This window comes from Apodemus sylvaticus, chromosome 11 (genome assembly GCF_947179515.1).
Source record: "Apodemus sylvaticus chromosome 11, mApoSyl1.1, whole genome shotgun sequence".
In the NCBI taxonomy this organism is placed as follows: domain Eukaryota; kingdom Metazoa; phylum Chordata; class Mammalia; order Rodentia; family Muridae; genus Apodemus; species Apodemus sylvaticus.
This window is the reverse complement of record NC_067482.1, coordinates 14,971,898-14,997,447: the sequence shown is the minus strand read 5'-3', so window position 1 is coordinate 14,997,447 and position 25,550 is coordinate 14,971,898. Positions and strand designations below refer to the sequence as shown.

The 25,550-nt window shown below is 42.6% G+C and overlaps 2 protein-coding genes across 2 annotated transcripts in view; both read right to left on the bottom strand.

Annotated features, from left to right (window-relative positions):
• Nucleotides 1-2,473: 2,473 nt before the first annotated feature.
• Nucleotides 2,474-5,163, bottom strand: LOC127696296 (PRAME family member 8-like). Its single transcript, XM_052198865.1, has 3 exons — nt 4,877-5,163; nt 3,834-4,427; nt 2,474-3,038 (listed from the first exon to the last, which is right to left on the bottom strand). The coding sequence occupies exons 1-3, from the start codon at nt 5,161-5,163 to the stop codon at nt 2,474-2,476; spliced, it is 1,446 nt and encodes a 481-aa protein (XP_052054825.1).
• Nucleotides 5,164-7,001: 1,838 nt separating this feature from the next.
• Nucleotides 7,002-25,550, bottom strand: part of LOC127696295 (PRAME family member 12-like) — a 33,328-nt gene continuing 14,779 nt past the window's right edge. Inside the window, 2 exon segments of the mRNA XM_052198864.1 lie at nt 7,002-7,017; nt 15,938-16,153. Of these exon segments, the coding sequence (XP_052054824.1) occupies nt 7,002-7,017; nt 15,938-16,153 (232 nt within the window).

Here is a 25,550-nt window from a genome sequence, read left to right as displayed (position 1 = left end):
CATCCTGTGTGTCTGTCTTGTACCTGAGATGCCCCCAAATGGATTGTATTTCTCTCTCCCAGCACAGTGGAGGCGGCTCCTCCCAACACACTTGATTTCCATACCTCTCTTTGTGTCCCATACCAGCACCCATACAGTTCCCTCTGATCAACCACTAGTAATATACATTCTATTTACCTTACCTAGTGAGATTCATTCATCTTACCTAGGGCCCTAATCTTACTTAGTTTCTTTGAGTGTTTGGATTGTAGCATGCTTTTCCATTATTCTATGGCTAATATCCATGTATTAGTGAGTACATAGCATGCACATTCTTCTGGGTCACAATGACCTCACTAAGAATTGATATTTTCGAGTTCTATCTATTTTCCTGAAAATTGCATTATAATCCTTATTTTTAATATATGATTAGTATTCCATGACAGAAATGTACATGATTTTCCTTATCCACTCTTCAGTGAGAGACAGGTGGTGTGCTAACATTTTCTGATTATTATGAATAAAGGTGCTATGAATGAAGTTGAGCAAGTGTTCTTGTGCTATGGCAGAAGAAGTTTTGAGTTTATGGCCAGGAATTGTATAACTGGGCCTTGAAGTAAAATTATTTGTGATAATCACCCAGCATGATTTCCAAATATGGTGTGCAAATTTACACACTCACCAGAAATGCAAGATTGTCTCCCTTGCTCCAAATCCTCACCTGCAAGTGCGCTCATTTCAGTTTTTATCCTAGCCATGCTCATGTGTATAGAAAGGAATCTCAGACTCCTTACAATTTGCATTTTCCTAGGAATGTTGGATATTTCCTTAAGTATATCCTGGCAATTAGAGCTTTCCTGTTGAAAATTCTTTGTTGAATTCTGTACTCCATTTTTTTTTTAAATGGAGTATTGGGTTATTGATGTCTAATTTCTTGAGGTATTTACATTGATTGATATCAACCCTCTGTCGAATGTACAGCTGGTGAAGATATTTTTGCCATTATTTAGGGTACTGTTTTGACCTACTGAAGCTGTATTTGCCTTACTTAGGATTTCTACTTTCTTGAGGTCACACTTGAAATGTTTTGGTCTTAGTGCCTGATCTATGGGTGTTCTGTTCAGGAAGTGTCACCTTTTACAATGAGTTCAAGAGCCCTGACATTATTAATGATATTCTCTAAATAGAATCCTAGAATAACTATCTTTTGAGAGGTTTCACCCAGCCACTGACCAAAACAGATGCAGAGACCCACAGACAAATATTAGACAAAGTTCAGGGAATCTTGTGGAAGACTAGAGGGAATATTGAAGGAGTCAGAGAGTTCACGGACACCAGAAGAAAACCTACAGAATCAACCAACCTAGTCTCATAAGGTCTCAAGGAGATTGAACCATTGGAGCCCAACACTAGCTGGCTGCTGCTCAAAAACTAAGCTCAATTAATACACCTGAAACTTCACATATTCTCTTCACAGTGTGCTGTAGGGGAAAATCATTGGAGACACACACAACTCAAGCAACCTCAGTTTAATAAATTAGTTCATTTTGTGAAATATTTGTGAAATGGAGGGCTTTTTAAGACTTTTCATTTTGGTGTATATGCATGTGTATTGTGCATAATGTGTAAAAGCCAGGATCCACAGATATCTGAAGAGATGGACCTACCACCTGAAGCTTGAGTTCCAGCTGGAGGCATCTGATGATAAAAGTGCTGAAACCAAACTTTGGCCCTCTTTTCTAGCAAAATGTACTATTAAAACAGGAGTCACCTCCTTTAATACGTGGGGTTTGGCTTCTTTGATTGGTTGTCTGTCTGTAGAGCATGAAAGGAGTTTGCTGTGGGCAAGCATGGAGCAAGTTCAAAGGTTCAAAGCAACAAGGCCTGTGAAGTTGAATAGCAGGCAGGGAGAGGAGGGATGGGAAGGAATAAAAAAGAAGTGTGAGAGACATGTAGGCTGTTCTTATGAATTCTTCTTCAGCACATGCTAACCTAGAGATCCATATGTGAATCACCTTAGCTTATAACATTATCCATGTACCCAGGATTTTGAATCATTACATGTCTGGCATCCATGTGTTCATTTTGACCCTCTCCAGAGGGTATTTGTTGCAGAATGATTAAAGGTAGATACTTTATGCTAGTTACACACCAGGAATGACATCTAAAAAAAGAAGCGTGGTTCTGTTTATTGACATGACATTACAGTTCAGAACAAAAGTTGGCAAGTCCATTACAAAGCATCTCTTAATCTGTCCTGGCAGAAGTCACTCAAAACAGCCAAGTTGTCATCCTGACTCCACAAGTCCTCTGTTCACACAGTCCAACAGATTGTTTCCCATGCCAAGCTCAGCTTCCAGGATCTCAGTTCTTGTACAGTCTTTTGTTTCCAAGCATGTATAAAGTGTCTGAAGTCACAGTCTCTGACCACCATGCATGAGAGATGTGTCCCAGTCCTGTCCGTTATTTACATCAGGAAGTCCTGTATCCATGCTCAGTGCCAGCAAAAACAAAATCTCGCACCTTGGCCATAGACACAGCACTCACCACATTTAGGACAATTATCTGTAGCAAAGGAGATGTTCTTGGTCTGCCTTATTGCCCTGAGAGTTTCCAGGAGCTGCAGACAAAGTTGGGCAAATCTTACTCTGGAGACATGAGCCAACCTATCATAGCACTCCAGAGGGGCAGGGTATTGTTCCACATTCATCTTGCTCCAGTTGACTGTGTGCTCCAAAAGGTCCTTCAGGATGGGCATGGAGAAGCAATTGTTGTAGAAGTTGATCTTGGTGAGCTGAGAGCAATGTGTGAGGGCAGGTAAGAGGGCAATGAGCTGGGAGTCCTTCATCCTACATCCCTGAAAATCCATAGTTTCTAGAGTATCTGCCACTTTTTGGAGGAGACATTTCATAGGCATCAGATCCAAATCTGTTAGAACCACACCTCTCATTTCCAGATGTTTTAGCTGAAAGACACTCTGGCAGTGGGAGAAGGAATCCAAGTCTGACTGTGAAAGTTGGTAGTGAGTGACAGAAAGGGAGCTCAGTGGCGTCATCAGGTGCCTAGAGATGAAGGGGACCAGAGGGTTAGTTCTGGCAAATGGTGATGGAGAGCATGGGGTGGGCTTTTCAATGTCTTAGAAGGGAACAGGGACCCCAAGCTGAGTGTGAGCAAATGATCACAGATATTATCTGAGATGCTTCCTTTTGGAATCAGCTTAGTGAAGTCAAACCCACACTTGATCTGCTGGCCATAGTCTCAAGCAGAAAACCATTATACCCTATAAAACCCAGGATAACAAGGAGGAAGTTTCATGCCAGGAGAGTCCTGACAGGATCTAAGGACATGACCTGTGGCCTCAGTCAATGCTGCATTGCACCCTGACCTCTCCACAGTCACTCATGCTATCATGCAGATGCCCACACTCCCTCTTGTCTCATGCACTCAGCCCTACTGAGGGTCAAGCATTTCACTCACGGAGAAGTAGGGGGAGAGGGAAGGCTGTGCCCAAAGATCTAAGCAGACAGCTCACCTTCTCACATTGCTGCTGAGTCCCTCAAGATCTAAGTACATTCAACCCTTCCTGTCCCCTTTTTGATGGATTGTTTGCCTATGATTCCAAGAAGAATTTCCAGTCCTCCTGACCATATCTGACCTACTCCTTATGTCCCTTTTGTCCTCTGCTTCAAGAATGCTCATTTAAGACTTGGATTCACTACACATTACTTACATATTCTAAGGAGCCCCTAAATGTTTGTTCCCAGTGACTGACAGACAGGCACCCTGGACCACTAATATTTAAAATGGAAGAGGAAAATTTGCTCTGCTAGCTGACCCAGTCCTCCATCCTTGCTCATCTGAGGACCTGATTCATGTGGTCTTTGAGGAAATGGACACCACTCATGGAGAGATGCTGGAGACAATTGAATTTGGAGAAGACAGATATGAACTCCTGGATATACTGCTCTTCTCTGTCTCCTGTCCTATTGGCAATCTTGAAGACGTTCTTGTAGAGGGGTGCCAGGAAGAGTTTGCAAAGATTTCTCATCTGCCCAAAGCAGGAAGTAAATTCGGCCAGCTTGTACAAATTCCACTGAGTGTTCAGTTCCAATTCCTCAATATGCTCTGGATGAAATATATTCAAGATCTTGCTGATAAAGTCCATGGGCATAGCCCAGATCTTCATCTTTGCACAACACAAATGTAGGGAGTCCTTTCTCTGCTGGGCCCACTTCAAGAAGGCTGCTTGTGCTTCATCAAGGCGTGGCCTGAGGCACAACTCAGCTACCACCTTCAGCTGCCTCCTCACTGCATATCTGGGAAGGACCTTCACTACTGGCTTCTCATCCAAGGGCTCTGAAGAACAGCTATCGTCCTCTGTACCAGCCCATATGTTCCAAAAGGCATGGTGCACATTCCTCAGGTCCAGAACCTGAAGTTTTCCCCTGCTGAGGGTGAACACATGTCAAGTATCAGCAGCCGCGATGACCCCCAGTAAGGTTTCACTAAGTGACTCTATAGTGAAATACCCCTCAGCCTGCCAAGCTGTATATTTTTTAAACAACAGTGCAATGTGCACACATGCATGCTGCACAATTTTCTCTGAGCTGCATGTGTGGCCCTGACCACTTTCCTTCCTCTAAGTTACTCATTATTTCTCCCTATTCCCGTTATTAATGGTTTTAGGAATGGCAGGGATAGATAGGCACATTCTACTGTGAGGCTGCTTGGATCAAAGCCCTAATCCACTGATAACTGTCCTTAGTCCAAGCACACAATAACTATGAGGTTCCTGAATCACTGTCTGGTGATCCCATCAGAAGCCATTCGCAATGACCCCACAATCTCTACTGTGTACCCCACATGGTCTCTTATATAATACTTGACCTTTGCTCACCTGGGGTGAAACCCTTTAGTCAGTCTCATGTCTATTCCATCTAGCACAGCTTGCAACATTTCCAGTTGAGACGTCTTCATCAATGCCCCCACAGGGAGACAGGGGAAAGGCCAGGCTGCCAACATTGCCTTTATGAGCTTGTTTTGTCTGCCACTGAAAGCCTCCTTGAACAGTGCTGGGAAGAGTACAGAGGGGAGATCCTCCAGAGAGGATATGGCCAAAGCCTCATCTCTCACCAGAGACTGAATTGCCAGCTTCTTGAGTGTGGCTGCGGTCTGAATACTCATCTTCTAAAGTCTCGAGTCAAAAGACTCCTGCCAAGAAGTCAGAACGGAATACACGTTCAAGACAAACTTAATTCAACTTCCTCAACATTATATCAACCACTAAGCTTCTGAGCTAATGCTCTAACAGTAACAGAGAAATCAATTTGCCTGTTTAACCTAAACTGGTAGTGGAAAGAGAGGCTCCCACAATGATAATGTGGAAGTCTTTATATCAAGCAAATATTCACATAATTGTCAGATCAAAATATTTTATGTAGGACCCTTTCTCAAAAACAAAATAAAATATCTCAAACCTATGCAAACAAAAAGAAACCGAGGAAACAAACATACCAATGTAAATCCATGAGTTATGGATCAAGATTAATTCCCAGAAAACAGAATGACTTCAGTGCATTTCTACAAGATTGAATCTTACCTGTGTCTGGGAAGTAGAATATGTCCACAGAGCAAACTTGTGTGTAAAAGAGGCAATGGAAAAGCTAAGGCAAAACACATGAGTAAATCACATGTGTCATTTCACCTATATGATGTGGAAGGATATCAAAGGTACCTGGCTTACAGGTCTACAGTGTAATCCAGGGTCTCACAAAAAAATAAAGACCATTACAGTGAAGGGGAAACATGAAGGAGCATTTTAATCAGATTGTCTGATTTGTAGCTTACCTGGAGGCACATGGCCAGCTCAAAGAGAGTTGGAACAGCATACAGAATCCTTGTCTCAAACAGTTATATCAGGCAAAGTAATGGGATATATACACAAGCTATCATGGGATATTATTGGTGATGAGGCTAAAATTTCATTTGCAATGAAACCCAAGATCCTCAACAGGTTCCTCCTAACGAGTCTGAATTTCTCTATATCAAACTGCATGACCCAAGGAAAAAAAATGGTTTACATACCAGTTGAGCAATGCAGATATATTGCCAAATCCCAGCCGAATCAGGGAGTTTTCTAAGATGCAAGCCTCTGACTGTGATATGTGGCTCCATGGAAGCCTTTATATACATCTCTGCTTGCCCCTCCCTATTGTAGCCACACCCTTCAAACCCAAACCGGAATTGGATTTCCCGGTTTAATCTCCACCCTTTAAATTATACATCAAAGTTGTAATCATTTCACTCATTGAATCAGAAGGACTTGTGATAACAAATTTCCCACTCATCGTCATTCACACACACAAACACACCCAAAAGTTTCTTGGATAAATAAAAAACATTCCATTTGTTAATACACCATACAACACCATGTGGGTACATTTATTCCTTCATTTGCATAAGATCTATTCAGTTTTCAAGTTGTACCAGTGACCATGTCATGCTCTGAATCCAAGGTTGTTTTAGAGGTCCAATTCTAGGAATCCTTCAGCCTCAGAAACCTTCTTATGGCTAGGATTATTGTTATGAATAACTATTTGTTGTTTGCTTTTATTCATGTGACCAGAGTTTGCATCAGGTAAGGGTTTAATTGGTTTTTGATGAGAGACACGACATAATTGGAAGATATTCTTTTTCACTGGATTTGGAACAGATTGCTATATCAGAGACAGGACTATACATTGAAGCTCAAGGAATGAAGTGGATGCTCGGTCAATAAATTTCAGCATCAACCACTCTAGAGGTGGTGCCGGAGCATAGCTTGACCCCATTACTATACTAGCCAGGGTTCTGCATGTACTCAGATGGTCGGGAGCTAACCCACATACAGGAATTCTAACTACAACTCTCTTTGCAGCAGACAAGATGGGGCATGCAGCAAGGATGCTGGGACATCCCTGAGATAAGATGCTCAGTTCATGGTCATGTTCATCTAAATTGTAAGCTGTAGTATTGTGTGATCTCTACAAAGCCTGCTTCCTAAATGGACGAAAGCAAAAGGAAAAAGGAGGGTGTGAGGGAGATGGTGCCCTTGGCTCCCAAGGATGCAGAGAGTAAGTCAACTAGGATCAGCCAAAAAACCTTCCTCAAGGAGATGTAATCTAGAGTGGGACGTGGGCTGAAGGGTTGCTTTAGAAAGTGTGAGCACCTGTCAATCTTCTATTCCTATCATCTATGTGGTGGCTTGAAATGATCTGTGATTACAGTTCCAGCCAACCTGAAACCTCATTCTGACCTGCTAGGGCAGCAGGCCTGTGAGGGTTATCCATTCCTATTTGTACACAAGCACCACTCCCCATAAAATCAATCATCTTAAAAAAGCAGCTCTATCTTGGGTTTTGTGGCACACACCTTTAATCCATCCCCTCAGGAGTCCAAGGTTGACTGGGTCAGTGAGTTCAAGGCTACCCTCATCTAAATAAATAATTCAAAAACCAGTAAAGCCTATGGAGTGAGGATCTGTCTTATAATTAAACCAGAGTTGAGCAGGGTAGCACAGTCCTAAATCTCAAGAGAGGCAGGGGCACCTTTGATGTTGAGGCCAAACTGGACCACAGAGTAGCTTATGGGACATCTAGGGCTCTTAAACAATGAAACCCTGCCCCAAAACAACCAAACAAAGAAACACATAAACAAAGTGTAGTTTACTAGATGGCGCAGGTACAATCCTTAAAACTAGCATTAGGGAGGTAGTAGCAGGTGAACGACTAAGGTCAAGGTCAGCATGTTGTTCAGACTGAGTTCAGGAAGAAAGAGACATGTTAAACAGACCATCCGTTTCAAAAACCAACCAAATAACCAAACAACCAAACAACCCAAAACCAGACAAGCAATCAAGCAAAGCGAAAATTACCCAAAACACAATTCTAAAAGAAAATCCTCCAGAGAGCTTAAGGTCCAGTGAGATGGCCCAAAGAGCAATAGCACTTGCCGCCCAATAAGTGCTGAGTTCAGTAATGGGGCCCTCGGGTGGAAGGAGAGAAACCACTGCAGTTTTGAGTCCTCCCCCATCTACACGCATGCTCTGCTGCTGGTACACCAATACACAAATGTAGCAAGACAGTTATCAAGTACAGAACAGCATGAGAGCTGATCCAGGAAGGTGGTGAAATAAAGCGTCAGGAGACTGAAGAAGGATGGCTCCAAACTGACTCTACCTAGCCGACACAATGTGATTCTGTCTCTCCCAACCAAATACCAATAATTGTAGCTCAGTGGTAAATAGGCAGCTCAGTCTCTGGTCCTAGTTTTCATGAATGAAACCCAGTGAAGGTACTAATCCCGTTGGTCAAGAGAAAACAGGTTTCTCCAAAGAGCTAAGGATGTCTCTTGGGAAAAGCAAGGAGAAATCCATACCGGAAAGAAAGAATTTCAGTGTAAATTGGGTCCAAGGTAAAAGAGACATTGAGCTGGATGGCACTGATGCACAGGGAATTATGGAGCCTAGGGGCTACCACTGACCTTGATAAGTTACTCAGCACTATAGTTCTTAATGGAAGAGTTAAAAGTACCTCTTGTCAAAGATAAAGATAATGACTCATTTTTACTGAGCCTGATAAATTTCCAGGCTTAGACACAATGTAGGCTTTTGCCAAAACACCCAAGGGTGGGAAAGGGGCTTTGTTCAGGTCCAGGCTTTGTACTCAGTGGGAGGGAATAGATTCCAGATCCTATTATATTCCTGCAAGCTTATTTGGAGCGATTTTCGGTGATTGACCTGTGTCCCTCTGCGGAGCATGTCCTGGGTGTCCTTGAAGAAGTTCATGCAAAGGGTGGGGCACAGTAGATTCTTATGTTTAGTCTGCATGGTTTCTCCAAAGTGCTAGGAGCCCTGTCCTGGTGACTTTGACCTTCTGTTGCATGATTGTCAGAGTAGGAGGTTGGGGAGCCTGGCAGGTTTTCTTGTTTTGGTTTGTTTCTTGTTTGTTTGTTTATGTGACTTCTGCCCTTGAGGGTTTCCTCTGGACTTGCCTGAGGATGTGATCCTGCTGCTAAGCCCTGTTCTTTCTCTGGCCAACATACTCCAGCCCGTTTGCTGATCTGGTGCTCTGAGATATTATTCTGGTAGCTTGCTGCCCTCTAGCACCAATGAATGTGTAGCAGCTGCTTCACAGTTGTGACCTTAGAATATAGCCACTCACATCTTCCTTGCACACACAATTCCTTTCTGTTGTCACCCCTGAGCTACACCTGTAGGAACTTGGAAGGAACATTGTGTGACTCAGAACACCTGTTTGCTGCCCAAAGCTGTGAGCTACCATTAACTTCCTTGATTGTCAATTGGATTTAACAGGCAGAAGCCACAGACTACAGGCTTGGAATCCAGTGGAACTTCTGAGAACGGCTTCTCCCAACATTTTCTTCAGAAATTTGGCTATCACAGGACACTGGCAACCATTAGGCTTGATCCTCAACCTGTGAATATCTGGTAACTTTCTTCCAGAAGTGCCTACTGAGTAATCTCAGGGGCAGGCTTGCCAGTTCTAAGGTTGTGAAGAAACTGTCCTTAAGACTGGGGCTTACCTTAATGAGTCACTGGCCTTCTCCGTGTTGCAGGTGCTCTCATAATCAAGAGTGATACAGCTCACAACCTTCAAGTTTCTAGGACTGTATTATATTACTTCTCACATTTGGATACTGAGATCCTTTCCTGTATTGAACCCCAGCACTAATTTTATGGCTGCCTAGATAAAAGAGTTTCCATCTATAACCTAGGCTACATGCAAAGTAAAGAGTCCATACCTCTGCATCCTTGTGTGGTAAGAGCCTTTTACCTGTCTAGCTCCTGTCTTGTTGGCTTATCTGTAGACTATGTGCCAAGCTGATCCTTGATCATGTTTACCTCATATTTACTGAATGTATGGTTCAGCAGTTAAGAGCACTGGGAATACAGGACACAGAAGCTGCTACATATAAGCAGGCAAATGAACCGGATGTATTCGTTAGAGAATCCAGCACTCTAAAATGCTCAGTTATATATCCATCCCCTTTACATTGCTTTTACTTTATGGAAAATAATTTTTTCATAAAATGTCTTGTAACACAAGGAGAATGAAGGAGAAGGCCCTGGTCCTGGAAAGGCTCAATACAGCAGTGTAGGGGAATATCAGGACAAGGATAAAGGAGGCGTTCGATTGGGGAACAGGGGGAGGGAAGAGGTCTAATGGGACATTTGGGAGGGGGTGATCCAGGCAAGGAGAAAACATTTGAAATGTAAATAAAGGCCAGACAATGATGGAGCACACCTTTAATCCCAGGACCTGGGAGGCAGAGGCAGGCAGATTTCTGAGTTCTTGGCCAGCCTGGTCTTCAGAGTGCATTCCAGGACAGCCATGGCTCTACAAAGAAACCCTGTCTTGAAAAAAACAAATCCAAAGCCCTCCCCCAAAAAGAAATGTAAATAAAGAATACATCTAATTTTAAAAAAAGAAAAGAAAAGAGAGGAAAAAGAAAAAAATGTGCAGTGGGCAGAGAGTAAAATAAAATAAATATAAACTTAGCTATTTATATATGTAGCATGATGTGTGACTGAAACAACATTGTTTGAATAATTAACATATGTTAATTATCAGGTATAAGTATATACTAACAGTAGCCACAAAGCTTCACAATCCTCATTACTTTACTGTATATCAATATTAGCATATTTAATGATTTTTAGTGTAAATATGAGGCTTAAGAAAACATGGTGCTACCATATATAAGATAGAATGTGTTTCTATTTAGTTTGCATTAGGCAACATTTAACTGTGAAACATATCTAGCTCCCTATCTATCATTTCTTTGGGTTTTCATTAATTCATTTGTGTATTCGCTTTACCATCTGATCACATCCTGAAGTTGCTTTCTTCCCATACCTACCCTGTGACGCTTTCCCCCTCATTTCCTGCTCCCATTCTCCCCAGAGAAGAAGACGCACACAGGCCCTACCCCCAGCAGTTTCCACAATGCCCTGGCACACCAATTTACATCAGCTCTAAATACATCTGTGCCCACTGGGGCCAGACAAGGAAGCCCAGCTAGGGGAAAAGTTTCCCATGGAAGGCCATGAAGTTGAATAAGAGAAACCCTGCTGTCTGGTTTTTATGAGACATGCAATAAGCCCAAGATTCGCATCTCCTCCATATGTCCAGGGAGCCAAGGTCTAGACCTTGCATGCTCTTTGATGGTGGGTGGTTCAGTCTCTGATAAACCCCAATGAGTCCGGGAAACTTGGTTCTCTTGATCTCCTTGTGGTAAATTGACACCATCTGACTCCCTCAATCCTCCTTTTGACTTTTCCCCAACTCTCTCTGAATTCTGCCTAATGTTTTGCTGCGCATATCCTTCTGATGCCACCAGGTGCTGGATGAAGATTCTTGTATGACAGTTATGCTAGGATTCTGTTCTTAAGCACAACCAAGTATCATCAAGAGTGTCAGAGTTTGGCTTTCTGACATGGGTTAATCCTCATGTTTCTCCAGTCTATAGTTGGCTATTCTTTCAAACTCAGCACCATGGTTTATACCTGCACATATTGTAGGCAGGGAAAATTTTAGATGGAAGGTTTTGTTGGTGGGTTGCTGTTACCTTCCCCCCACTGGAAATCCTGCCTGACTACAGGAAGTGGCCACTTTCAGTCTCCCTATCCCCAGCTCCTGAGTTTCCAGCCAAGGTCACTCCCATATACTCCCAGGAGCCTGCCCCATCCTGTGTGTCTGTCTTGTACCTGAGATGCCCCCAAATGGATTGTATTTCTCTCTCCCAGCACAGTGGAGGCGGCTCCTCCCAACACACTTGATTTCCATACCTCTCTTTGTGTCCCATACCAGCACCCATACAGTTCCCTCTGATCAACCACTAGTAATATAGATTCTATTTACCTTACCTAGTGAGATTCAATCCTCTTACCTAGGGCCCTAATCTTACTTACTTTCTTTGAGTGTTTGGATTGTAGCATGCTTTTCCATTAGTCTATGGGTAATATCCATGTATTAGTGAGTACATAGCATGCACATTCTTCTGGGTCACAATGACCTCACTAAGAATGGATATTTTTTGAGTTCTATCTATTTGCCTGAAAATTGCATTATAATCCTTATTTTTAATATATGATTAGTATTCCATGACAGAAGTGTACATGATTTTCCTTATCCACTCTTCAGTGAGAGACAGGTGGTGTGCTTACAGTTTCTGGTTATTATGAATAAAGGTGCTATGAATGAAGTTGAGCAAGTGTCCTTGTGCTATGACAGAACAAGTTTTGAGTTTATGGCCAGGAATTGTATAACTGGGCCTTGAAGTAGAATTATTTGTGATAATCACCCAGCTTGATTTCCAAATATGGTGTGCAAATTTACACACTCACCAGAAATGCAAGATAGTCTCCCTTGCTCCAAATCCTCACCTGCATGTGCGCTCATTTCAGTTTTTATCCTAGCCATGCTCATGTGTATAGGAAGGAATCTCAGACTCCATACAATTTGCATTTTCCTAGTAACGTTGGATATTTCCTTAAGTATATCCTGGCAATTAGAGTTTTCCTGTTGAAAATTCTTTGTTGAATTCTGTACTCCATTTTTATTTTAAATGGAGTATTGGGTTTTTGATGTCTAATTTCTTGAGGTATTTACATTGTTTGATATCAACCCTCTGTCGAATGTACAGCTGGTGAAGATATTTTTGCCATTATTTAGGGTACTGTTTTGACCTACTGATGCTGTATTTGCCTTACTGAGGATTTCTACTTTCTTGAGGTCACACTTGAAAAGTGTTGGTCTTAGTGCGTGATCTATGGGTGTTCTGTTCAGGAAGTGTCACCTTTTACAATGAGTTCAAGAGCCCTGACATTATTAATGATATTCTCTAAATAGAATCCTAGAATAACTATCTTTTGAGACGTTTCACCCAGCCACTGACAAAAACAGATGCAGAGGCCCACAGACAAATATTAGACAAAGTTCAGGGAATCTTGTGGAAGACTAGAGGGAATATTGAAGGAGTCAGAGAGTTCACAGACACCAGAAGAAAACCTACAGAATCAACCAACCTAGTCTCATAAGGGCTCAAGGAGATTGAACCACTGGAGCCCAACACTAGCTAGGTTGCTGCTCAACAACTAAGCTCAATTAATACACCTGAAACTTCACATATTCTCTTCACAGTGTGCTGTAGGGGAAAATCATTGGAGACACACACAACTCAAGCAACTTCAGTTTAATAAATTAGTTCATTTTGTGAAATATTTGTGAAATGGAAGGCTTTTTAAGACTTTTTCATTTTGGTGTATATGCATATGTATTGTGCATAATGTGTAAAAGCCAGGATCCACAGATATCTGAAGAGATGGACCTACTACCTGAAGCTTGAGTTCCAGCTGGAGGCATCTGATGATAAAAGTGCTGAAACCAAACTTTGGCCCTCTTTTCGAGCAAAATGTACTATTAAAACAGGAGTCACCTCCTTTAATAAGTGGGGTTTGGCTTCTTTGATTGGTTGTCTGTCTGTAGAGCATGAAAGGAGTTTGCTGTGGGCAAGCATGGAGCAAGTTCAAATGTTCAAAGCAACAAGGCCTGTGAAGTTGAATAGCAGGCAGGGAGAGGAGGGATGGGAAGGAATAAAAAAGAAGTGTGAGAGACATGTAGATTGTTCTTATGAATTCTTCTTTAGCACATGCTAACCTAGAGATCCATATGTGAATCACCTTAGCTTATAACATTATCCATGTACCCAGGATTTTGAATCATTACATGTCTGGAATCCATGTGTTCATTTTGACTCTCTCCAGAGGGTATTTGTTGCAGAATGATTAAAGGTAGATACTTTATGCTAGTTACACACCAGGAATGACATCTAAAAAAAGAACCCTGGTTCTGTTTATTGACTTGACATTACAGTTCAGAACAAAAGTTGGCAAGTCCATTACATAGCCTCTCTTAATCTGTCCTGGCAGAAGTCACTCAAAACAGCCAAGTTGTCATCCTGACTCCACAAGTCCTCTGTTCACACAGTCCAACAGATTGTTTCCCATGCCAAGCTCAGCTTCCAGGATCTCAGTTCTTGTACAGTCTTTTGTTTCCAAGCATGTATAAAGTGTCTGAAGTCACAGTCTCTGACCACCATGCATGAGAGATGTGTCCCAGTCCTGTCTGTTATTCACATCAGGAAGTCCTGTATCCATGCTCAATGCCAGCAAAAACAAAATCTCGCACCTTGGCCATAGACACAGCGCTCACCACATTTAGGACAATTATCTGTAGCAAAGGAGATGTTCTTGGGCTGCCTTATTGCCCTGAGAGTTTCCAGGAGCTGCAGACAAAGTTGGGCAAATCTTACTCTGGAGACATGAGCCAACCTATCATAGCACTCCAGAGGGGCAGAGTATTGTTCCACATTCATCTTGCTCCAGTTGACTGTGTGCTCCAAAAGGTCCTTCAGGATGGGCATGGAGAAGCAATTGTTGTAGAAGTTGATCTTGGTGAGCTGAGAGCAATGTGTGAGGGCAGGTAGGAGGGCAATGAGCTGGGAGTCCTTCACCCTACATCCCTGAAAATCCATAGTTTCTAGAGTATCTGCCACTTTTTGGAGGAGACATTTCATAGGCATCAGATCCAAATCTGTTAGAACCACACCTCTCATTTCCAGATGTTTTAGCTGAAAGACCCTCTGGCAGTGGGAGAAGGAATCCAAGTTTGACTGTGAAAGTTGGTAGTGAGTGACAGAAAGGGAGCTCAGTGGCGTCATCAGGTGCCTAGAGATGAAGGGGACCAGAGGGTTAGTTCTGGCAAATGGTGATGGAGAGCATGGGGTGGGCTTTTCAATGTCTTAGAAGGGAACAGGGACCCCAAGCTGAGTGTGAGCAAATGATCACAGATATTATCTGAGATGCTTCCTTTTGGAATCAGCTTAGTGAAGTCAAACCCACACTTGATCTGCTGGCCATAGTCTCAAGCAGAAAACCACTATATCCTATAAAACCCAGGATACCAAGGAGGAAGTTTCATGCCAGGAGAGTCCTGACAGGATCTAAGGACATGACCTGTGGCCTCAGTCAATGCTGCATTGCACCCTGACCTCTCCACAGTCACTCATGCTATCATTCAGATGTCCACACTCCCTCTTGTCTTATGCACTCAGCCCTACTGAGGGTCAAGCATTTCACTCACGGAGTAGTAGGGGGAGAGGGAAGGCTGTGCCCACAGATCTAAGCAGACAGCTCACCTTCTCACATTGCTGCTGAGTCCCTCAAGATCTAAGTACATTCAACTCTTCCTGTCCCCTTTTTGATGGATTGTTTGCCTAGTATTCCAAGAAGAATTTCAAGCCCTCCTGACCATATCTGACCTACTCCTTATCTCCCTTTGGTCCTCTGCTTCAGGCATGCTCATTTAAGACTTGGAATCACTACACATTACTTACATATTCTAAGGAGCCCCTAAATGTTTGTTCCCAGTGACTGACAGACAGGCATCCTAGCCCACTAATCTTTAAAATGGAAGAGGAAAATTTGCTCTGCTAGCTGACCCAGTCCTCCATCCTTGCTCACCTGAGGACCTGATTCATGTGGTCTTTGAGGAAATGGACACCACTCATGGAGAGATGCTGGAGACAATTGAATTTGGAGAAGACAGATATGAACTCCTGGATATACTGCTCTTCTCTCTCTCCTGTCCTATTGGCAATCTTGAAGACGTTCTTGTAGAGGGGTGCCAGGAAGAGTTTGCAAAGATTTCTCATCTGCCCAAAGCAGGAAGCAAATTCGGCCAGCTTGTACAAATTCCACTGAGTGTTCAGTTCCAATTCCTCTATATGCTCTGGATGAAATACATTCAAGATCTTGCTGATAAAGTCCATGGGCATAGCCCAGATCTTCATCTTTGCACAACACAAATGTAGGGAGTCCTTTCTCTGCTGGGCCCACTTCAAGAAGGCTGCTTGTGCTTCATCAAGGCGTGGCCTGAGGCACAATTCGGCTACCACCTTCAGCTGCCTCCGCACTACATATCTGGGAAGGACCTTCACTACCGGCTTCTCATCCAAGGGCTCCGAAGAACAGCTATCGTCCTCTGTACCGGCCCATATGTTCCAAAAGGCATGGTGCACATTCCTCAGGTCCAGAACCTGAAGTTTTCCCCTGCTGAGGGTGAACACATGGCAAGTATCAGCAGCCGCGATGACCCTCAGTAAGGTTTCACTAAGTGACTCTATAGTGAAATACCCCTCAGCCTGCCAAGCTGTATATTTTTTAAACAACAGTGCAATGTGCACACATGCATGCTGCACAATTTTCTCTGAGCGGCATGTGTGGCCCTGACCACTTTCCTGCCTCTAAGTTACTCATTATTTCTCCATAGTCCCATTATTAATGGTTTTAGGAATGGCAGGGATAGATAGGCACATTCTACTGTGAGGCTGCTTGGATCAAAGCCCTAATCCACTGATAACTGTCCTTAGTCCAAGCACACAATAGCTATAAGGTTCCTGAATCACTGTCTGGTGATCCCATCAGAAGCCATTCGCAATGACCCCACAAGCTCTACTGTGTACCCCACATGGTCTCTTATATAATACTTTACCTTTGCTCACCTGGGGTGAAACCCTTTAGTCAGTCGCATGTCTATTCCATCTAGCACAGCTTGCAACATTTCCAGTGTAGGCGACTTCATCAAAGCCCCCACAGGGAGACAGGGGAAAGACCAGGCTGCCAACATTGCCTTTATGAGCTTGGTTTGTCTGCCACTGATAGCCTCCTTGAACAGTGCTGGGAAGAGTACAGAGGGGAAATCCTCCAGAGCGGATATGGCCAAAGCCTCATCTCTCACCAGAGACTGAATTGCCAGCTTCTTGAGTTTGGCTGCGGTCTGAATACTCATCTTCTAAAGTCTCGAGTCAAAAGACTCCTGCCAAGAAGTCAGAAAGGAATACACGTTCAAGACAAACTTAATACAACTTCCTCAACATTATATCAACCACTAAGCTTCTGAGCTAATGCTCTAACAGTAACAGAGAAATCAATTTGCCTGTTTAACCTAAACTGGTAGTGGAAAGAGAGGCTCCCACAATGGTAATGTGGAAGTCTTTATATCAAGCAAATATTCACATAATTGTCAGATCAAAATATTTTATGTAGGACCCTTTCTCAAAAACAAAATAAAATATCTGAAACCTATACAAACAAAAAGAAACCGAGGAAACCAACATACCAATGTAAATCCATGAGTTATGGATCAAGATTAATTCCCAGAAAACAGAATGACTTCAGTGCATTTCTACAATATTGAATCTTACCTGTGTCTGGGAAGTAGAATATGTCCACAGGGAAAACTTGTGTGTAAAAGAGGCAATGGAAAAGCTAAGGCAATACACATGAGTAAATCATATGTGTCATTTCAGCTATATGATGTGGAAGGATATCAAAGATACCTGGCTTACAGGTCTACAGTGTAATCCAGGGCCTCACAAAAAAATAAAGACCATTACAGTGAAGGGGAAACTTGAGGGAGCATTTTCATCAGATTGTCTGATTTGGAGCTTACCTGGAGGCACATGGCCAGCTCTAAGAGAGTTGGAACAACATACAGAATCCTTGTCTCAAACAGTTATATCAGGCAAAGTAATGGAATATATACACAAGCTATCATGGGATATTATTGGTGATGAGGCTAAAATCTCATTTGCAATGGAACCCAAGCTCCTCAACATGTTCCTATTAAGGAGTCTGAATTTCTCTATATCAAACTGCATGACCCAAGGAAAAAAAATGGTTTACATACCAGTTGAGCAATGCAGATATGTTGCCAAATCCCAGCCGAATCAGGGAGTTTTCCAAGATGCAAGCCTCTGACTGTGATATGTGGCTCCATGGAAGCCTTTATATACATCTCTGCTTGCCCCTCCCTATTGTAGCCACACCCTTCAAAGCCAAACCGGAATTGGATTTCCTGGTCTAATCTCCACCCTTTAAATTATACATCAAAGTTGTAATCATTTCACTCATTGAATAAGAAGGACTTGTGATAACAAATTTCCCACTCATCGTCATTCACACACACAAACACACCCAAAAGTTTCTTGGATAAATAAAAAACATTCCATTTGTTAATACACCATACAACACCATGTGGGTACATTTATTCCTTCATTTGCATAAGATCTATTCAGTTTTCAAGTTGTACCAGTGACCATGTCATGCTCTGAATCCAAGGTTGTTTTAGAGGTCCAATTCTAGGAATCCTTCAGCCTCAGAAACCTTCTTATGGCTAGGATTATTGTTATGAATAACTATTTCTTGTTTGATTTTATTCATGTGACCAGAGTTTGCATCAGGGAAGGGTTTAATCGGTTTTTGATGAGAGACACAACATAATTGGAAGATATTCTTTTTCACTGGATTTGGAACAGATTGCTATATCAGAGACAGGATTATACATTGAAGCTCAAGGAATGAAGTGGATGATCGGTCAATAAATTTCAGCATCAACCACTCTAGAGGTGGTGCCGGAGCATAGCTTGACCCCATTACTATACTAGCCAGGGTTCTGCATGTACTCAGATGGTCGGGAGCTACCCCACATACAGGAATTCTCCCTACAACTCTCTTTGCAGCAGACAAGATGGGGCATGCAGCAAGGATGCTGGGACATCCCTGAGATAGGATGCTCAGTTCATGGTCATGTTCATCTAAATTGTAAGCCGTAGTATTGTGTGATCTCTACAAAGCCTGCTTCCTAAATGGACGAAAGCAAACAGAAAAAGGAGGGTGTGAGGGATATGGTGCCCTTGACTCCCAAGGAAGCAGAGAGTAAGTCAACTAGGATCAGCCAAAAAACCTTCCTCAAGGAGATGTAATCTAGAGTGGGACGTGGGCTGAAGGGTTGCTTTAGAAAGTGTGAGCACCTGTCAATCTTCTATTCCTATCATCTATGTGGTGGCTTGAAATGATCTGTGATTACAGTTCCAGCCAACCTGAAACCTCATTCTGACCTGCTAGGGCAGCAGGCCTGTGAGGGTTATCCATTCCTATTTGTACACAAGCACCACTACCCATAAAATCAATCATCTTAAAACAGCAGCTCTATCTTGGGTTTTGTGGCACACACCTTTAATCCATCCCCTCAGGAGTCCAAGGTTGACTGGGTCAGTGAGTTCAAGGCTACCCTCATCTAAATAAATAATTCAAAAACCAGTAAAGCCTATGGAGTGAGGATCTGTCTTATAATTAAACCAGAGCTGAGCAGGGTAGCACAGACCTAAATCTCAAGAGAGGCAGGGGCACCTTTGATGTTGAGGCCAAACTGGACCACAGAGTAGCTTATGGGACATCTAGGGCTCTTAAACAATGAAACCCTGCCCCAAAACAACAAAACAAAGAAACACATAAAGAAAGTGTAGTTTACTAGATGGCGCAGGTACAATCCTTAAAACTAGCATTAGGGAGGTAGTAGCAGGTGAACGACTAAGGTCAAGGTCAGCATGTTGTTCAGACTGAGTTCAGGAAGAAGGAGACATGCTAAACAGACCATCCCTTTCAAAAACCAACCAAATAACCAAACAACCAAACAACTCAAAACCAGACTAGCAATCAAGCAAAGCAAAAATTACCCAAAACACAATTCTAAAAGAAAATCCTCCAGAGAGCTTAAGGTCCAGTGAGATGGCCCAAAGAGCAATAGCACTTGCCGCCCAAGTAAGTGCTGAGTTCAGTAATGGGGCCCTCAGGTGGAAGGAGAGAAACCACTGCACTTTTGAGTCCTCCCCCATCTACACGCATGCTCTGCTCCTGGTACACCAATACACAAATGAAGCAAGACAGTTCTCAAGTACAGAACAGCATGAGAGCTGATCCAGGAAGGTGGTGAAAGCTTCAGGAGACTGAAGAAGGATGGCTCCAAACTGACTCTAACCTAGCCGACATAATGTGATTCTGTCTCACCCAACCAAATACCAATAATTGTAGCTCAGTGGTAAATAGGCAGCTCAGTCTCTTGTCCTAGTTTTCATGAATGAATCCCAGTGAAGGTTCTAATCCCGTTGGTCAAGAGAAAACAGGTTTCTCCAAAGAGCTAAGGATGTCTCTTGGGAAAAGCAAGGAGAAATCCATACCGGAAAGAAAGAATTTCAGTGTAAATTGGGTCCAAGGTAAAAGAGACATTGAGCTGGATGGCACTGATGCACAGGGAATTATGGAGCCTAGGGGCTACCACTGACCTTGATAAGTTACTCAGCACTATAGTTCTTAATGGAAGAGTTAAAAGTACCTCTGGTCAAAGATAAAGATAATGACTCATTTTTACTGAGCCTGATAAATTTCCAGCCTTAGACACAATGTAGGCTTTTGCCAAAACACCCAGGGTTGGGAAAGGGGTTTTGTTCAGGTCCAGGCTTTGTACTCAGTGGGAGGGAATAGATTCCAGTTCCTATTATATTCCTGCAAGCTTATTTGGAGAGATTTTCTGTGATTGACCTGTGTCCCTCTGCGGAGCATGTCCTGGGTGTCCTTGAAGAAGTTCATGCAAAGGGTGGGGCACAGTAGATTCTTATGTTTGGTCTGCATAGTTTCTCCAAAGTGCTAGGAGCCCTGTCCTGGTGACTTTGGCCTTCTGTTGCATGATTGTCAGAGTAGGAGGTTGGGGAGCCAGGCAGGTTTTCTTGTTTTGGTTTGTTTCTTGTTTGTTCCTTTATGTGACTTCTGCCCTTGAGGGTTTCCTCTGGACTTGACTGAGGATGCGATCCTGCTGCTAAGCCCTGTTCTTTCTCTGGCCAACATACTCCAGCCCCTTGGCTGATCTGGTGCTCTGAGATATTATTCTGGTAGCTTGCTGCCCTCTAGCACCAATGAATGTGTAGCAGCTGCTTCACAGTTGTGACCTTAGAATATAGCCACTCACATCTTCCTTGCACACACAATTCCTTTCTGTTGTCACCCCTGAGCTACACCTGTAGGAACCTGGAAGGAACATTGTGTGACTCAGAACACCTGTTTGCTGCCCAAAGCTGTGAGCTACCATTAACTTCCTTGATTGTCAATTGGATTTAAGAGGCAGAAGCCACAGACTACAGGCTTGGAATCCAGTGGAACTTCTGAGAACGGCTTCTCCCAACATTTTCTTCAGAAATTTGGCTATCACGGGACACTGGCAACAATTAGGCTTGATCCTCAACCTGTGAATATCTGGTAACTTTCTTCCAGAAGTACCTAGTGAGTAATCTCAGGGGCAGGCTTGCCAGGTCTAAGGTTGTGAAGAAACTGTCCTTAAGACTGGGGCTCACCTTAAGGAGTCACTGGCCTTCTCCATGTTGCAGGTGCTCTTATAATCAAGAGTGATACAGCTCACAACCTTCAAGTTTCTAGGACTCTACTATATTACTTCTCACATTTGGATACTGAGATCCTTTCCTGTATTGAACCCCAGCACTAATTTTATGGCTGCCTAGATAAAAGAGTTTCCATCTGTAACCTAGGCTACATGCAAAGTAAAGAGTCCATACCTCTGCATCCTTGTGTGGTAAGAGCCTTTTACCTGTCTAGCTCCTGTCTTGTTGGCTTATCTGTAGACTATGTGCCAAGCTGATCCTTGATCATGTTTACCTCATATTTACTGAATGTATGGTTCAGCAGTTAAGAGCAGTGGGAATACAGGACACAGAAGCTGCAACATATAAGCAGGCAAATGAACCGGATGTATTCGTTAGAGAATCCAGTACTCTAAAATGCTCAGTTATATCTCCATCCCCTTTACATTGCTTTTACTTTACTGAAAATAATTTTTTCATAAAATGTCTTGTAACACAGGGAGAATGAAGGAGAAGGCCCTGGTCCTGGAAAGGCTCAATACAGCAGTGTAGGGGAATATCAGGACAAGGATAAAGGAGGAGTTCGATTGGGGAACAGTGGGAGGGAAGAGGTCTAATGGGACTTTTGGGAGGGGGTGATCCAGGCAAGGAGAAAACATTTGAAATGTAAATAAAGGCCAGACAATGATTGAGCACACCTTTAATCCCAGGACCTGGGAGGCAGAGGCAGGCAGATTTCTGAGTTCTTGGCCAGCCTGGTCTTCAGATTGCATTCCAGGACAGCCATGGCTCTACAAAGAAACCCTGTCTTGAAAAAAACAAATCCAAAGCCCTCCCCCAAAAAGAAATGTAAATAAAGAATACATCTAATTTTAAAAAAAGAAAAGAAAAGAGAGGAAAAAGAAAAAATGTGCAGTGGGCAGAGAGTAAAATAAAATAAATATAAACTTAGCTATTTATATATGTAGCATGATGTCTGACTGAAACAACATTGTTTGAATAATTTACATATGTTAATTATCAGGTATAAGTATATACTAACAGTAGCCACAAAGCTTCACAATCCTCATTACATTAATGTATATTAAATTAGCAAATTTAATGATTTTTAGTGTAAATATGAGGCTTAAGAAAACATGTTGCTACCATATTTCAGATAGAATGTGTTTCTATTTAGTTTGCAGTAGGCAACATTTAACTGTGAAACATATCTAGCTCCCTATCTATCATTTCTTTGGGTTTTCATTAATTCATTTGTGTATTCGCTTTACCACCTGATCACATCCTGAAGTTGCTTTCTTCCCATACCTACCTTGTGACTCTTTCCCCCTCATTTCCTGCTCCCATTCTCCCCAGAGAAGAAGAGGCACACATGCCCTACCCCCAGCAGTTTCCACAATGCCATGGCACACCAATTTACATCAGCTCTAAATATATCCGTGCCCACTGGGGCCAGACAAGGAAGACCAGCTAGGGGAAAAGTTTCCCATGGAAGTACATGAAGTTGAATAAGAGAAACCCTGCTGTCTGGTTTTTATGAGACATGCAATAAGCCCAAGATTCGCATCTGCTCCATATGTCCAGGGAGCCTAGGTCTAGACCTTGCATGCTCTTTGATGGTGGGTGGTTCAGTCTCTGATAAACCCCAGTGAGTCCAGGAAACTTGGTTCTCTTGATCTCCTTGTGGTAAATTGACACCATCTGACTCCCTCAATCCTCCTTTTGACTTTTCCCCAACTCTCTCTGAATTCTGCCTAATGTTTTGCTGTGCATATCCTTCTGGTGCCACCAGATGCTGGACGAAGATTCTTGTATGACAGTTATGCTAGGATTCTGTTCTTAAGCACAACCAAGTATCATCAAGAGTGTCAGAGTTTGGCTTTCTGACATGGGTTAATCCTCATGTTTCTCCAGTCTATAGTTGGCTATTCTTTCAAACTCAGCTCCAGGTTTATACCTGCACATATTGTAGGCAGGGAAAATTTTAGATGGAAGGTTTTGTTGGTGGGTTGGTGTTACCTTCCCCCCACTGGAAATCCTGCCTGACTACAGGAAGTGGCCACTTTCAGTCTCCCTATCCCTAGCTCCTGAGATTCCAGCCAAGGTCACTCCCATATACTCCCAGGAGCCTGCCCCATCCTGTGTGTCTGTCTTGTACCTGAGATGCCCCCAAATGGATTGTATTTCTCTCTCCCAGCACAGTGGAGGCGGATCCTCCCAACACACTTGATTTCCATACCTCTCTTTGTGTCCCATACCAGCACCCATACAGTTCCCTCTGATCAACCACTAGTAATATACATTCTATTTACCTTACCTAGTGAGATTCAATCATCTTACCTAGGGCCCTAATCTTACTTACTTTCTTTGAGTGTTTGGATTGTAGCATGCTTTTCCTGTAGTCTATGGGTAATATCCATGTATTAGTGAGTACATAGAATGCACATTCTTCTGGGTCACAATGACCTCACTAAGAATGGATATTTTCGAGTTCTATCTATTTGCCTGAAAATTGCATTATAATCCTTATTTTTAATATATGATTAGTATTCCATGACAGAAGTGTACATGATTTTCCTTATCCACTCTTCAGTGAGAGACAGGTGGTGTGCTAACAGTTTCTGGTTATTATGAATAAAGGTGCTATGAATGAAGTTGAGCAAGTGTCCTTGTGCTATGGCAGAACAAGTTTTGAGTTTATGGCCAGGAATTGTATAACTGGGCCTTGAAGTAGAATTATTTGTGATAATCACCCAGCTTGATTTCCAAATATGGTGTGCAAATTTACACACTCACCAGAAATGCAAGATTGTCTCCCTTGCTCCAAATCCTCACGTGCATGTGCGCTCATTTCCGTTTTTATCCTAGCCATGCTCATGTGTATAGGAAGGAATCTCAGACTCCTTACAATTTGCATTTTCCTAGGAACGTTGGATATTTCCTTAAGTATATCCTGGCAATTAGAGCTTTCCTGTTGAAAATTCTTTGTTGAATTCTGTACTCCATTTTTATTTTAAATGGAGTATTGGGTTTTTGATGTCTAATTTCTTGAGGTATTTACATTGTTTGATATCAACCCTCTGTCGAATGTACAGCTGGTGAAGATATTTTTGCCATTATTTAGGGTACTGTTTTGACCTACTGATGCTGTATTTGCCTTGCTGAGGATTTCTAATTTCTTGAGGTCACACTTGAAAAGTGTTGGTCTTAGTGCCTGATCTATGGGTGTTCTGTTCAGGAAGTGTCACCTTTTACAATGAGTTCAAGAGCCCTGACATTATTAATGATATTCTCTAAATAGAATCCTAGAATAACTATCTTTTGAGACGTTTCACCCAGCCACTGACAAAAACAGATGCAGAGGCCCACAGACAAATATTAGACAAAGTTCAAGGAATCTTGTGGAAGACTAGAGGGAATATTGAAGGAGTCAGGGAGTTCACGGACACCAGAAGAAAACCTACAGAATCAACCAACCTAGTCTCATAAGGGCTCAAGGAGATTGAACCACTGGAGCCCAACACTAGCTAGGCTGCTGCTTAACAACTAAGCTCAATTAATACACCTGAAACTTCACATATTCCCTTCACAGTGTGCTGCAGGGGAAAATCATTGGAGACACACACAACTCAAGCAACTTCAGTTTAATAAATTAGTTCATTTTGTGAAATATTTGTGAAATGGAGGGCTTTTTAAGACTTTTTCATTTTGGTGTATATGCATATGTATTGTGCATAATGTGTAAAAGCCAGGATCCACAGATATCTGAAGAGATGGACCTACCACCTGAAGCTTGAGTTCCAGCTGGAGGCATCTGATGATAAAAGTGCTGAAACCAAACTTTGGCCCTCTTTTCGAGCAAAATGTACTATTAACACAGGAGTCACCTCCTTTAATACGTGGGGTTTGGCTTCTTTGATTGGTTGTCTGTCTGTAGAGCATGAAAGGAGTTTGCTGTGGGCAAGCATGGAGCAAGTTCAAAGGTTCAAAGCAACAAGGCCTGTGAAGTTGAATAGCAGGCAGGGAGAGGAGGGATGGGAAGGAATAAAAAAGAAGTGTGAGAGACATGTAGGTTGTTCTTATGAATTCTTCTTTAGCACATGCTAACCTAGAGATCCATATGTGAATCACCTTAGCTTATAACATTATCCATGTACCCAGGATTTTGAATCATTACATGTCTGGCATCCATGTGTTCATTTTGACTCTCTCCAGAGGGTATTGGTTGCAGAAAGATTAAA